Raw genomic sequence first — 15787 nt, 5'->3', positions numbered from 1 at the left:
GCTATTGTGGCTATGCAAGAGTACAGGTTAGAATCTGTAGGATTATTATCAGTTTATGACCATTCATTGCCTAAGTAAAATGACTTTGGGGCATGGGCCAGAGTCCTATGGACATGTGTTCAACCTTTAGAAAAAGTAAATATTGCAGTCGTCAGTAGGTGGCCTCCTTGTTTGCAGTCTTACCAGAAAAGCAAATGAGTGAATGGCCATCCTGGGACTAGAGACTACACACCGACCAGGATCTCCATTTGTAGAGATAAACTTGTATTGCTGCTGCAAATACTGTTACTGTTCAGTGGATAAAAAGGAGGCTGACAGTCTCTTGTGCCGTTATTCCAAAATCATTTTGATGTTGACTGTAACAGTTGTGTGTAGGTCTCGCTAGAGCATGGATTAACACAACCATCAATCAGTGCAAATACAAATCATATGGAGGACTAGTAAACAGCATGAAGTGAAGTAGGCCTCAGATATGGTATACCTAGACATACTATATATGGATTGCACACAAACACTGGGGAAAGCAGCTAATTAGTTTTAAAGGAGCCTCCAAGGCTAGCAGATAGAGAATGAATTGTTGAGACCTGTACAGAATACCAGAAGAGAGATCAGAGTCACCTGGCTACAGGTGTCCATATGTGGTGGGAATATTGCATTAATTGGAAAGAACTAGGATGTGTTTTCTGTAAACATGAAATTATTTTGATTGGTGCATAAAAAGGGGCCTGGGAACCTTACTACTTTGTACTGGGTTTAAAGGTTATGTTCAGGTCTGTACCGTGCATATGTCAGTTGGTCATGGATACTAGTGTCTAGGTTTGTATCTGGAAACAAAAAACCTGGCTGAGTTTTTGTTATTAAGAACCAAAACCTGCAGTCTCTTTTTTGGAATAACAAGCTCATTAGGGGCACAGGATCATTGACAGTATCCTGACAACATGCGCACAGACCATCCAAACTGAAGGAGTCTGACGTGACCAATAATACTTAACCCCCAAACAACACTACTGGAATCAGATAACAACACTAATGGAGATCTACATCACGTTTTGTGCCTTCTGTTGTTTTCTGCTTGCCATAGTAGTGGGAGGAGGAAGTCTGTGCTTCATGTCACCATCTTTTTTTTTTCCCTTCTCTTAGAAAGCTTCCAGTATTCTCAAGCATGCATCTCCTAGTACACTGCTATGATTAATAATGTGAGTTTGCTGTTAGCCCTTTAGTATAAACTGCTTACTATAGCTTTATTTCACACTGTGTTATTTTTCCCTCATGTTTTAGGGCCCAGTTGACAATGTGCCTGCGTGCTATCATTAAACATGACTTTCCTGGCCATTGGACAGCAGTGGTAGACAAGATAGGCTATTATTTGCAGTCTCAGAACAGTGGAAGCTGGCTTGGCAGCCTGCTGTGCCTGTATCAGCTGGTAAAGACTTACGAGTAAGTGGATTTTCATCAACAGAATGGAAATCAGAATTTTTTTATCTCAGTCAATTCCTTTACCTAAGAACACCGACGATTCTATAAGGAGTTCAGACAAATGCTGGGAAATTCTGATTGCCATGAGTTTTTCTTTTCTTTTTGAAAGTAAATGAGCTATTATAATCTATCATTAGCAAATTGAAAGCTGAAAATACAGCAATAGTCTATCGTTTAGTAACTATTTTCTTTGCAGCCTGATTGTTTCTCAAGGCTTTTCTTTGGCTATTATATCTTATTTTGTTCACAAGCAGGTTAACTTAAAATGATGTAGCATTTTTTGATTGCAAGATCCCAAAATGTTTTACAAATTGGGTAGTAGAACCATTTACTGTGGTCTGATAGTGCCACATTTGGCTGTGCACCCTTCAAACACACAAAGACATAGTCCTTACTAATCTGACAAGCAACATATGGGTAGGGGAGAGAGTTTATCTCAAAAACTTTAATTTAAAATTTAAGTAAATATATTAGCTCTGTGCTATTGTATAACTGAAATGAAGCCCATTCTTGATTGAGAAGCAATAGCCAGGAGGCTAATCTGCACACAACAGTGTTGTGAAGTGAAAGGAAAAACTTCAGTTTATGGTATGATTTCAGCCTTTATACCAAATGAAATACCATGGATCTTTGGGATTGGTCAGAGTTAACAGGACATACTGTATTGCAAAGTGCATTGTATACATCTTCGAAGCTATTCCATGAGGAAATGCCTGAAACACCACTTTTTGAAAAGTGGATAACTTGTAAAATTTCAGGACTTGCCTTCAGTTTGGCTCAGCTCTTGAAGGTATGTGGCAGGGCAAGAGGGAAGCTAGGGAATAGAAAGAGCAAAACTTGAAAGTAATGAGCCACACAACTTTACCCTGATATTTACCATTTCCCGCAAATTTATTGCCTCTTTCAGTGCTTTCAGGCCCTTGCTTTGTCAACTGAGAGAACAGTTTTTTGGCTACCCATGTTGCTGAAGTGCCCTCTGGAGAGTAAAGAACCTCATCATACTTTTTCTTTGAGATCGTATAGAGCCATCTACTGGCTCTTAGTAACTCTAATTACTGTTATTTTTACCCAATGTTATCTGTATGTTGGGCCCAATTTTCAGAGATACCGAGCCCCGTAATACTTGCTGCAGTGAGCTGGAGACATAGACATTGAGGTATCTCAGATAATCAGTCTCTCTTAAAGTTCTCTCTCAAAATTCTTTAAAACATACACCACAAAAACAAATATAAATTAAAAAGGAACCCAACTGAATGCAGCTAAGCAGAGCCGTGTCTCACTGTTAAAGAATATTAGTTTTAATATATTCAACACCTGTTACATAAGACTTTGCCTTATATAAGCATATGAGAAGTCTTAGTCGCAATTCCAAGGGGCTTACAACCTAGTAGCAAAGAAAATGAAATAAGCCCTAGTCAGTTTACATAACTTTGTCTTTTTGTATCTCTATCCTCTGGCAAAAGGATTTGCACTATTATATGGGCTGTCAGATGGAAGCCCAAACAGGGAAAAAATGAAAAAATGTTATATTAATGAATATTACATTTTTGTTTTTAGAGGTAGAATATTTAGATCAGTAGCCTGAAGCTAGCATTAAAACAGAGATTGCTCGAACCTTAGACAGGCATGTTTGTCATCTTTTGCAGGTACAAGAAAGCAGAGGAGCGCGATCCTCTTATAGCAGCAATGCAAATATTTTTGCCTCGGATCCAGCAGCAGATGATCCATCTTCTTCCCGATAACTCCCATTACTCTGTACTGCTTCAGAAACAGATCTTAAAAATCTTCTATGCACTTGTTCAGGTAGTCTTCTGTGCAGATGGAGCACTCTGAATTTTGAAATTGGTGGGGGACACTCATGCCATCGTGTTGAGACTATTTGAGTACCTAGAGGGTGTTGTTTAGCATCTTATGAAAGTGGTAGCACATGTTGGAGTGTCATTGTTTAGTTAGTATACTCATCCTCTAACAGGCTTACTAGTGTAGCGCCTGCCTCCAACTATCTTGCTACATGTTTCTTCTAAAAATGTTTAATACATTTATTCATTGTTGCATTCTTTGTCTACTAAGGTGCTATGAGTTTGATAAGAGAGATGCATTTAGAATATGACAGATAAAACAGGAGCTGTATGTTTTACAGCGCTAAAGCAATCGTAGAGGATTAGTATAACTGTTTGGTGGTTGTAGGAGAAAAAATGATGACAGTAGATCCAAAGACTCAACTATACTTTCCAAAAGGCAACCTGGTAAATTATTTAAACTTGTGATGCTCTGAATATATCAAATTAATCTGCCAGCAATTTGGGACAACAAAATTGGGTTACACTTAGTTAACAATTCTATTCCAGCATTTTAGAGGGTCCCCTAAAATCCTAGCTCATGACACTTTTCTAAAGATCAGTAGATTTGAGCAGTCCTTTACCAGGAGGAGCAAGTTACAAAGTTAGGGGACTTTCACAGAGACTGTCTTGTCAGTAGTCCCTCTTTCTAGCCTGAGTGCCTCAGCTTAACTGTAGCTAAAACAGTATTGCATGGGAAAAATGTGGTTTCTCAGGTAGGCAGGTTACTAAACTTGTAGATCAAGAGCAACATCTTAAATTCACCTGCAGATCAGTCTGCAGCCAGTGCCGATTCCAGAAAACTGACTCACTTATAATGAGATAAATTTAATGGTCTGTTTTGCTGCTGTATATGAATTAGTTCCAATTTCTAAATAGATTTATTATGTACCTCAATGGTGCTCAAGCTTTCGGCCCTGGAGGCCAAATGAGGGGCATGAGGCCAGTCTGTGGTCTGAATCTGACTCTATGCACCAGGATTGGGCCCCAGGGCTCCATGCTGCCCCCACGCAATCCCATATGCAGGGATTGGACTCTCAGGGCCCTGCATTTCTCCCATACACTGGGACCAGGCCCTGTGCCACCCTGTGGACCTGACCCACTATGCAGGGCAATGGGGAGTCCTGCAAGCTGGATGACAAGGTGCTGGGGGCCAGATCTGGTCCACAGGCTGTTGTTTGAGCACCCCTGAGGTAGACCTGTATAGAGCACATTGCAATAGTTGTCTTGAGGTGACAAAGGTCTGGCTAAGAATTACAAAGTCAACAGTGATGAGAAAAAGTTGCAACATTTTGCTTAGTGAAAAATGTTGATAAGCTGCCCTGATCACTAGTGTGATGTAGTTGTCCAAAAGGAACAGATATCTAACACCATACTTACATTGCAAACTTCAGTTAAGAGAACAAGTATTATCCCTGTGATATTCTTTAGCTCCTGTCTCCAGTTTACAATTGTCTCAGTTTTGTCTAGATGGCGCTGTCAGTAGCTTCCGTGCTGTCCTTATTTGTGCACCAGTCTTAGTTGGACACTTACTGACACAGTTTGCCATATCTTACAAGTTATACAAAGCTGGGAGAGAGCTGAGTGTCCTTGATGTATTGATGCATGTTAACTTCTAGGCAAACTTATCTGTTATATATCTCAGAGTAGCAGAGAATGATACAGAATGTCTCTATCTTTTAATCAGTCTGTTTTGTTGAGTTGATATGTTTTCCTCTAGTCTGAACTTTTCACAGTCAGCCTTTAAAATACTAGTAGTAATTTAGCCACAGCAGCATCCATGGATAAATTAACCCATACTTAAGGACCACTGTAATTCAGGCTCCGGTGGGAGAAAAAGTGGGCTCACCCCTGTGGCAGCAGCACCCTGTGCCCCACACCTAACTGGTGGGGGGCAGACACCTGGCATGTCTGTGCCAGCTGCCTTTAGGGCAGGGGGTACTTAGTACTTACCTGCTCTGCTCTGGACAGGGTTTTTAAACTCCCTGCCAAAGCAGGAAATTGAACAACCTGATTGGCTGAGCCCTGGCAGGGACTCAGACTGTACGAGGCTGCCTCTGTAAACACATGGGACTTCCACAGTGTTTCTGGGGCCCTGCTGCCTTTCTTCTCTGTGCTTCAGGTGAGGTTGTTTTTTTTTACTTGTTTCCCCACTCTCCTTCTCCCCCATGGTTTCAGACCATTTCTGGCCAAATTGCAGTTTTCCAGCTTTGGGGAAAACAATAAATTTTGGGCTTTCTGCTGAAATCCCCTGAAGCTTGAATTACAATGGTGCCTACCCATACTGATCCCTGTGCTGACACAGCCAGACTGCTACTAGGACCTGAAATAGCTCATTTAAAACTCAGATATTTCTTCTTATGCAGTAATACATCAAATTCATTTAAAGAGAAGTCACAGTTTCTCAGAAAAGTATAGAAATGTCTCATATGTTCTTTGGAGAAAATTAATTTGTTCTTGATTCTGTTTTCTTCTCTTCTTTTAGTATGCATTGCCTCTTCAGCTGGTGAATAATCAGACCATGACTCAGTGGATGGAGATCTTCCGTACCACCATTGACAGAAATGTGCCTGCTGTAAGGTGTACTTTACTGAAGAAAGACTGCCACTGATTTCTGTAGGATAGAGGAATGGACATGGTCCATATAGAGCGATTATTGAATTAATCTATATTTTTTAAATGCCATCTATGCTGAACTCCCATTTTTAGGTTTGTGTCTGGCATAGATCATACAGGCAACTTGCGTAGCTCTCCGATTTTGACCTTGTGAGGCCAAACATAGTACCTGCTACAATCTTAAGTACTTTATAGATTCCCATACTGGCTAACCAGTTTCTTTCAGAAACAAGCAGCAAAAGCTCACCTTGAGCAGGCAGATATGTAATATCCTGTAGTAAGATTTTCAGAACATTTAGATAAATACACAAAATTTGTATCTGTTCCTCCTTTCTGTCCTCACTCCTCCTCATTAAAAAAAACAAAACAGTACTATATTTACTTGCTTCTAAGACAAAGGTTTTTTCCTCATTAACATGGGGAGAAAAGCCCTGTGTCTTAGAACTGAGTACAAGGCAGGCAACTTCTGTGGCTCGAGCCCCAGCCTCTACCTGAAGTTGGGGACATAGCCACAGCTGCTGCCTGCCTGGGTCTATCCATCCCTCCACCACCTCTGAACCCTGCCATCTTCCCGCTGCAGCCTCATCTCCTCATTTCCCCCTCCCGCTCAGCCCCATTTCCCCTTCCCGCTCAGCCTTTGCTCTCCCACCTGCTCCTCTCCCTCCCCTCCCCCTCACTTAGCCTTGCTTCATGCTGGCAGGCTTCATCTGCACTGCAGACTGGAGTACTGATCATGGGCTCAGTCCAGCCCCATAACAGTAGCATGCAGCCCACATAGCTGCTACAGGGGCTGGACTGGGGCCGTGCTCAGTGCCTCAGGCTAGAACAGGGATGGAGCCTGCTGGCACAGGGAAGGGGTAAGGGCAGGGGAGAAATGGGGAGTAGAGGCTGGGGAAGGGAAGTGGGGTGGGGCAGAGGTGAAGGGGAAAGGTGGAGCCCAATGCTACAGGGGGGCAGGCAGGGGGCAGAGGTGGCAGGAAGTTAGGCGCAAGTAGGGGTAAGCTGCTTGACCTCATACCTTCTACCACCCCACTGCCCGCCACCCCGTAGTAGTAAGGGGGATGAATTAAAAACTACCCTCCAACAGCTATATTTTATACGTAGAAATTATACAAATTTATACATTTTCTATGTATAGAATATAATTATTGGAAGATTGTCTTAAATTTGGGGTCACCCTACATTTGGGTAAATATGGTAATTCCAAAAGAATAAGAGAAGGATTTCAGAATTATGTCTACAGAATGCACGCATGCCCATCACTTCACAATTTACGCTCAAATCTTTGAAAAGAGTTGGATTGGGAAGAAGGAATCTTTCAGAGGTGCAGGACTGCCTGGTAAATAATTTGCCTTTTATAAAGAGAACTTTTGTACAGGATTTTATTCCTGGAAAGTGGAGCAAGTGATACTTCAGGGGAAAGCGGCAACAATAATTATTGAAAACAAGCATAAGATAAAGGCAAATGATAACAAGGAATCAGGAACTTTACAAATTTTGACCCGTTCTGATTAGGCAAATCCGTGGAAAAAAACTCCTAAAAGGAGTTTGGACTCTCAAGGCTTTAAAGCAGAATCATACCTCTCAGAGACTGACGGTGTAACACTACCAAGAGCCTAAATACAGGCAATGGAGTGTAGCAAAGATACACAGCATGATCTTGTAGTTGAGATGCATGCATATGTTATATCATTGAATGAGTCTGAGGCAAGCAGTAACATGGAATTATGGAGTTAAACCTTAACTTTAACATTTGCTAGCTTTACAACCATATCATCTTTTGACTTCTTTTGTATCACTGCATGATACATACATGTATGTGTGTGGTTGTTTTCAGTTATATTTAATATATGAAAGTGGAAACATAAATAATTACGTACAGGAAATGAAGGCTTCTTGGGTAGATCATTTTAGTATAGTAAAACATTTTGTGGATTGAATTATAACAAAATCCAATAACATGATATCACTCTTAAGAAAAATAATTGAAATTGTATTCGTACATTTGGTAAGCCATGTTTAGAATGTAATTTTTGTAGATATTCACTGTTTTTGTTTTTTTTATAGGAGACTTTACAGATTGATGAAGATGATAGGCCAGAGCTGGTATGGTGGAAATGTAAGAAGTGGGCATTGCATATTGTAGCTCGCCTTTTTGAACGGTAATGTGCTAATTAAAAACTAATGTAAGCTTTTACTTAGCTCTTTTTGTGGATACTGTTATGTATAATATGTGTTTTGTATTTGTAGTGGACATGTACTATTTATTTTGTGATGAGAAAATATCGTAGTTCTACTGGTTAAAGAAGCTGACTGGAAATCAAGATTTCTAGATTCTGTTTCTATTTTTGTCACTGATATGTTATGTAGCTTTGGAGAAGTGATGTAATCTCTCTGTGTTTTGCTACGCCCACCTGTGAAACTGAGTTCACGCTTACATACTTCACTGGGATATTGGTAGATAAAATTGTTTGTGAAAGCCTGGTGATCACTGGATGTAAATCACTATGGAGGGAGTAGATGAGTATTTCTAGTTCTCATCTGCCTTTCCTAGGAACTTGTCTAGTCCTTTGCTAGGTGAAATGAACAGGGATTGTGTTTATTAGAAGTGTATGTGCACGTGTGTGTTCATTATGTAAGATTTAGAGCTTTTTCCATAGTTTGACAATTTTTAGTATGATTTAGACTAGAAAAGAAGAGATTAGTAGAATAATGAATTTATATACATACAGCAATTACAGAAGATGCCACAAGTTCCTTGGTACCCAGTGGATCAGGTGGTATATATACTTTAGGTTTTGTCCAGAAGTCTGACTGAAAGTAACCAAACTAATCTTCAACTTGTTGTTAGAAAAATGAAGGGCTGAGCTGCCCTTGTTTGGATCTGAAACTTCAAGTCAAAGGAGGTTAGACTGGTTCTTTTTTTTTGCCTAACCAGTTCTCTAACTGCTTAACATCCTTTGGCCATCGTGGTAATTAATATTTACTGAAACTAAGATAAGTTTAGACTCTTTAAAGGGATCTCCAAGCAAAACAAAAATAATACCGAGACAAAGTTAGGAATGGCATGCACCTTAAATTCAGTCTTTAATGAAAATGGTAGTTTGTTACTGATGTTCATGCCACTGGTTGGGCCACACATTTTTCCACTTTCACCTTTTGTTTTTAACATGTTTATAATAAAGGTTTAAAGAAGTAAATACAAGTACTAGACACTATAGTATTCTCTGTAGAATATTATCTAAACCTCCATGCCGCTATCCACCAGTGATCAGAGATACTATTCTATTAACTTATTAGAGATACTATTCTAGTAAAAAACAAGATCAGCTTAGAAATGTTATTATTAATTAAAATATAGTATATTTTATATGTGCAGTGGCTCTTGAAATATTAACAATACATATTTTATGTTCATGCAACATCTATTTACATTTGAGTATTTCTTGAATGCTGTAAATTACTAGGACTGTCTTAATCTCCCAAATACTGAGGTTTTAATTTCCTAGTACTTGCTGTTTCCAGTAAAATTTGTTCAGCTTTTTTCTAACTTAATAGCCACCTACTCATGCTTCAATTTAAAGTATAAAGGCATGGATGAATATTTTTTATAAAAAATAAAATATATTTCCTGTGATGATAGTGCAGCTATATTTATTGGCTACAATGCTATGCTTTTGGAAAAAAAGAGAAATGGACATTATGAGGAAATTAACGGTCTAGAATGATGTCCATTGAAATAAATTCTTTGGTGACAAAGACTTATCTTACAAATGTGAATACTTGTATTCTCTTTTCTATTAAAGGTATGGAAGTCCTGGAAATGTCACAAAAGAATACTTTGAATTTTCAGAGTTCTTTTTAAAGACCTATGCTGTGGGAATCCAACAGGTAAAGATTATTTTTCTGAGTTAGGAGGATAACTGCTGCAGAACAAGTGTGTTACCTTCATATGTAGCATCTGTATATGTGATGTTAGGAATCCAGTCAGCCCCTTTAAAGGTACAAAAAACAACTTGTCAAACTTTTAGTGCAGTTGTGAGAGATGAATTGGAACACCTATTCATGGTATTTCCATCTGAGAATCAATTCAGAAAAAGATGCATTTCCAAGCCACACTTTGTATGCAGGTCTGTTGTAACTCTCCTGAAACACTGGATTCTATACTGTGTGTTGCTGCCAGGAAGATACAAGATCGGAGGTGTTTTGGAGGGCAGTAGCAAATATTACATGTGTATGCGTGCCCACACGCGCAAACCTTGAAAGGTATAATTTATAAAAATGAAGATCTCTGATGGAATGTTATTCCTTTGGGGAAAGCCATTCACCAACATTAGGATGTTTTGTGGAGATGGTTCAGTTGTGATAAAGGCTGCTATGGAACACAAGTAAACCTTCCATAGTTTCTTGCCAGCTTGCCCAACTGGCTCTTTCACAACCTGGGCTTCCAGATTTCTAGTTTCTCAGCAGCTTTTCTGGAACCTAAACTCCCAAACAGTCAGGGCGGCTAGGATCTGGAACCAACTTCTAAGGGAAGTAGTGCTGGCTCCTACCTTGGGGGTCTTTAAGAGGAGGCTTGATGATTACCTCGCTGGGGTCATTTGAGCCCAGTTTTCTCTCCTGCCCAGGGCAGGGGGTCAGACTAGAAGATCTGCAAGGTCCTTTTGAACCCTATATCTATGAATCTATGAAAAACTGAGGCTTCTGGCACAGTTGAGATTTTCAAGTTCCTTTTGTGCCTTCAGCCAGATAGATGGCCTGGTGGGGAGCTTGCAGTTTGCAAGCCCTGGGCAGTCTTGCTTCCAGGCTTCTGGCTCAGCTAGGACTTCAAGGGCTTACAGGTTCCTGTATTGCCCACTGCTTACCAGGCTGGGTCCTGAAGAGGCAGGAAAGCTGACAGATCTTGCTCCTAAGCTTCAGTGCTTCTGGCTTAGCTGGGAATCCCCAGCTCTTGATTACCCTTCAGCCTGATAGGGATAATGATGGGGGAGCCTGGAAACCATGTCCAAAAACTGCTGGCTTCTAGGTTTGCAGCTCCCTGGCATCCTGTCTTTCTAGGATTTGTGGCTGCAGGCAGCCTGCTTTGAGAATGGGCCCTGAACCAAAAACCCCAGGGCTTCTATACTCCAAAGCATGGGGTTTTTTTGTGAGGAATTTTGAAATATTTTTCTCCAGATCAGAACGAAACCAGATTTGTAAATATCAAAATCCTCTGCACAGCAGAATGGTCTCTCCCTACCCCATGTACAAAAAATGTGAGATTAAATGTTTATAGTTATTTTAAGCCTATTAAGAAGAATATAAAATAATTCTTCATACATTTGAAAGTGCTGAGCCTTAAGGGAGGTACAAATGGTAAAATTAGTAGTAATGGATGAATGTAAAAAGGAAAATACTTTGATATAATCATTTTGAACACTGCATGATGGTGAGGCTTTTTAAACTGTAAAATAATCTCCCAGTGGTACTGGTCACAAACCCATTACTTGGAATGTTTAAAACCCAAATCTATAAAAAGACTAGATTACATATCATGGGAAACAATTTACCTCGTAGGTAGATGGGCTAAATTATCTGCAGAGGTGTCTCTTCCATTTCTGGTTCTTAAATTAATGATTCACCACATTTTTCAGCAGATGTAATGAGAGACCTGTAGTGAATGTCCTATTCTTAAGCCCTCTATACGCTATTTCTTGTTAAATGCTGACATAGTGCTGAACCCTGCGTGAGATGGACAGTCCTTGCCTTAAGGCATATGTAGCATAAAAGACTAAGAAAAGACAAAATGAGCTAGAAGATGTATATCTGTGTGTGTGGTTGTGTGTAATCACAAAGGGATTTATTACTCTGCTGTGAAAAATTATGAGACAAACTGCCCTTTAGAAAATAAATTATTAGAGAATATTTTGCTATGCATTGATTTTTTTTATTTTTTTTAATTACTGTTCATATGATTGTCAGTTTCAAATACTTGGTAACTCACAATAATATTTCTGTCATTCATACAAATTAGTTTCCTTCTACTGTAATGTTTTATGTTCCTGAGTATCGCAAGTCTCCATTATAGAATGAAAGAAAAGAATGAAAGTTTTCATTTGCATTTCTATTAATAGGAAAGATGTGGTCTATTGATTACAGCAGGTAACATAGTTAAGAATGTTGTTGCAATTTTTGTGTTTTTGGCAAAGTCAGTTAGGGTTCTCTTTTCAGGTTTGGATGCCTAACATTAATCATCTATATTGGTGGTTCTCAACTGGGGTGCTGCGAGTTGGTTTCAGGGGTGCTGCAGTGTGGGCATTGCAACAGCAATTACTGCCAGCAGGTGAAACTGCCACACGTCTTGTGTGGAGCCAGCTTAGGAAGTGGCTTTGGGAGGAGTGCCTGCTCCTGCCACAGGCCTTCCCAGCCCAGCTGGCCCTGCATGGCATCTTCTGGAAACAGAGACATATGGGACTGTGCCACCTGGAGGTGGCGACACTACGGCCACTTGCAGATTTATCTGTGTGGTTCCTGTATGTTATCTGTTTGGAACCAGCTAGGTGTCTCTGTCCTGTATGCCTCTGTTGCCAGGAGCAGTGTGCATCATTAAGTTTATCTGATAAATCTAATGCTGATAGGAGCAGCAGCATCACTGGAGAGACCAGAGGGGCACCAGCCACAAGCACCAATTTAGAGAAAATAGTTTTATCCGGCTGCAGCAGTAGCAGCATCATCCCAGTTGAGAACCACTGAGGTAAGCTGAGGCATTACAATAATGCTTATTAACTAGGGTACTGCCAAATTCAGAAACATTATGGTAGAGTGTCCTGAATCTGAAAAAGGTGGAGAACCACTGTTCTATATCCTATTTACAGATTTAGGTGAAAAGTTTTATACATACAAGTTTAAAAATTTAGGCTTTAAATTCTGTGCCTTTTTTTTAATGTGTAGAAGTGAGGCTGTCACCTGTTCCTTGGGTGGTGAGGCCTATGTAATACCTGAGCCTTCAAACACTTCAGCACTTACCTAATTTTTTTCTTATAAGCCGTCTTCTTGTGGAACTCCCCAGGGTAATAAAGTTAAGCATGTATGTAAGCTTTCAAGATCAGGTCCTTAATGCGTAAAAGATTTCTGGTCTTTAGATAGAAGGAATTTAGAAATTATTAATACCTGAATTTCTGTTTCAGTTGACATTGACTTATCATTATGTCTTCATTAAGAGGTTTGTGGGGGGTGTGTGTGTGTGTTTGTGCATGCACGTGCTTATGTAAGAGAGAGAGGCAATATTCAGGTTTCATTTAAAAAAAAACAAACAAATTTGCTATTCCCTTAGGTTCTCTTGAAAATCGTAGACCAGTACAGGCAAAAAGAATATGTTGCTCCACGTGTCATTCAGCAGATCTTAAACTATCTGAACCAAGGGGTCATTCACTCTGTAACCTGGAAACAGATGAAAGCACACATACAGGTCTGTGCAAGAACACTGTTGTTAACAATAAATGTCATCAGATGATATTGGAACTTCTGATCTGTTACAAGGGACTTGAAATATTTCACCTTGTCATCAACCTAACAGGGGGAAAAATAACATATGTACACAAATATGATTTGTTACTATATTTATCTGTTTATCATTTGCTTTTATTACAGGTATTTTATTTCAATAAGAACTTTTTCATTTACAGACCAGCTATTTCTTTTGCTTCCTACTGCAAAGGTGTCATACTCTTACTCTTTTTATTGCTTTGTCTTTAGTGCTCAGATATGATTATACTGTAGAGTTCACAGTACGATTTTGTGAAGAAGAGAAGATTCATTTATTTAATCTATTAGATTTATATATAGCTCTCACCCCACAAAAGGCTCAGGGCATCTTTACAATAAAAAACAGTAGATAAAAATTTTGAAATAAATTGTGTGTAAGAAAAGTAAACTTCCTAGACAGCATCCCAAAATCTTAACTCCAACCGCTAAAACCTGCCCAAATAAAAGGTTTGATTCATGGAAGATGCCCAGGCTCACACTCTGATGTGCCACAAGATGGAGAGAGTTCCAGAGCTGAGGTATGACTACCAAGAACAATTTCTTATGCATTTTTACTGAGTGAACTTGGTGCGAAGATGGTACAGGAGGTTGCTTTCAGCTGACCTTAAGGATCATGATAGAACATAAGGGAGAAGGCAATTCCCTCAGGTACCTAGTGCCTGAACCATTTAAAGCCTTTTAGGTCAAAACCAGCACCTTTGAATTTTGCCAGGAAACCTATTAGAAACCAGTGCATACTCTGAAGCACTGGAGTTATGTGCTTTGGGCAGCCTATCTCCATCAGAAGGTGGGCCACCATGTTCCGCAGCAGCTGGAGCTTCTGAACAATTGTCAAGGGCATCCCCACATAGAGTGCACTGCAGTAGGCTAGTGTGGTTACGATTGCATGAACAAAGGTAGCTGGATTTGAACCTGAAGTAAATGGTTGTAGCCTTCTCTCCAGATGGAGTTGCTTAAAGGTACTCCTAGCCACCATTGCTACCTGAAGAACCAGGTGCAGCAACAGGATCCAGGAGTATCCCAAGGCTGCAAATCTGAGTGACAAAGGGAGGCTGAGCCCCATCAATGATAGATGTCCCTATTGCACCTGTAAGTCATAAGGTCTGCCTACCACCATCACCTCTGTCTTGTCTGGATTTAGTTTCAATTGGTTCACCCACATCCAATCCCTCACTATAGCCAGGCACTGCATAAGGACAGGAGCCTGCAGAGCGGAGAGACAGAGAGAGCTGGGTGTCATCTGAATACTGATAGTACCTCACTCCAAATCTCTGCACGAACTCACCTAGTGACCTTAGAAGGACAGGGAGTGATAAGGTAGCCTCTGAGGAAATTAACCTATATTTTGTAATTAGAATATAGAGGAGCAGCTAAAGATAAATTGGTTTTCTTTGTGTATTTTTCATGGCATAAACACTTGGCTTAGGTAACGTATCAGAAGATGAATCTCAAGTATTAGGAGGATCAGGGGAAAATAAGAAATCTGCTTTCATTTAAGTGTCACGTTGTAAAATCCCTGTGCAGAACAGTATGTTCTGCTGTTACTGGTTTGTGCCCTCCAGATCATATCACTGTATCACTATTGCTTTCTGAGTCCGCTGTAAACTAGAAGGCAGGATAAATTTGCACCTTATAGGCTTTTGTGGGCTGAAGCTTACTTCATCAGATGCTCGGCCATAAAAGCCAGGTATGTACACTGTGAGATTATCCCTATGAGAAACAAATAATTTAATGGAGCACTGGATAAAGGAACCTCCCTGGTGTATAAAAAGTAGAAAGCAGTAAATTACTTTGTTGCAGAGGGAAAAGCTATTTTTGAATCAGGTTTCTGGCCACTTAAATATATTTGACTTTTCTCTCATAGAGTATAACAGAAGAAGTGATATTCTCTCTAATGTGTTACAAAGATGAAGATGAAGAGCTCTGGCAGGAGGATCCTTATGAGTACATTCGCATGAAATTTGGTAGATATTTATACTTAATGTTTTAAGGGCTCTGCTTTCACTATTGTTGTCCTTATTCAGCACTATAGCTTTTATATCTTCACCAATATTCACGATGCTAAAAATAACATGAGTTTTCTTTAAAATGTACCTGGTAATTGAAAGAGAGTCCACCATGTATGGTAGATTGGTCCTTTTAAATAACATGCTGTAGTTGTAAGTGAAACTTTAAGAGGTTGCTTATTCACTATAGACCAAGCTCAGTTTTTTATTTTGGCTAAATACAAACATTCTTGGGTGTTAGGGGGAATGCATTTGATTCAAAATGGCTGTCTGATACCAGGTAAGTCAGGATGGATGGGCTAGCTGTGTAGGTTGGGAGTTCAGCAG

The 15787-nt window shown here is 39.8% G+C and overlaps 1 protein-coding gene across 3 annotated transcripts in view; it reads left to right on the top strand.

Annotated features, from left to right (window-relative positions):
* The window catches only part of IPO8 (importin 8), a 73303-nt gene that overhangs the window by 19141 nt on the left and 38375 nt on the right, over nucleotides 1-15787 (top strand). For all 3 annotated transcript variants that reach the window (XM_025209053.1, XM_025209051.1, XM_025209052.1), the window contains 7 exons: nucleotides 1279-1437; nucleotides 3123-3279; nucleotides 5800-5889; nucleotides 7998-8092; nucleotides 9737-9821; nucleotides 13243-13377; nucleotides 15319-15418. In XM_025209053.1, the coding sequence (XP_025064838.1) occupies nucleotides 1279-1437; nucleotides 3123-3279; nucleotides 5800-5889; nucleotides 7998-8092; nucleotides 9737-9821; nucleotides 13243-13377; nucleotides 15319-15418 (821 nt within the window). The remainder of the gene's footprint in view (nucleotides 1-1278; nucleotides 1438-3122; nucleotides 3280-5799; nucleotides 5890-7997; nucleotides 8093-9736; nucleotides 9822-13242; nucleotides 13378-15318; nucleotides 15419-15787) is intronic.

Source organism: Alligator sinensis, unplaced genomic scaffold, assembly GCF_000455745.1.
Source record: "Alligator sinensis unplaced genomic scaffold, ASM45574v1 scaffold659_1, whole genome shotgun sequence".
Lineage (NCBI taxonomy): Eukaryota > Metazoa > Chordata > Crocodylia > Alligatoridae > Alligator > Alligator sinensis.
Note: the sequence above shows the minus strand (reverse complement) of the source record. Positions and strands in the feature narration are given on the sequence as shown.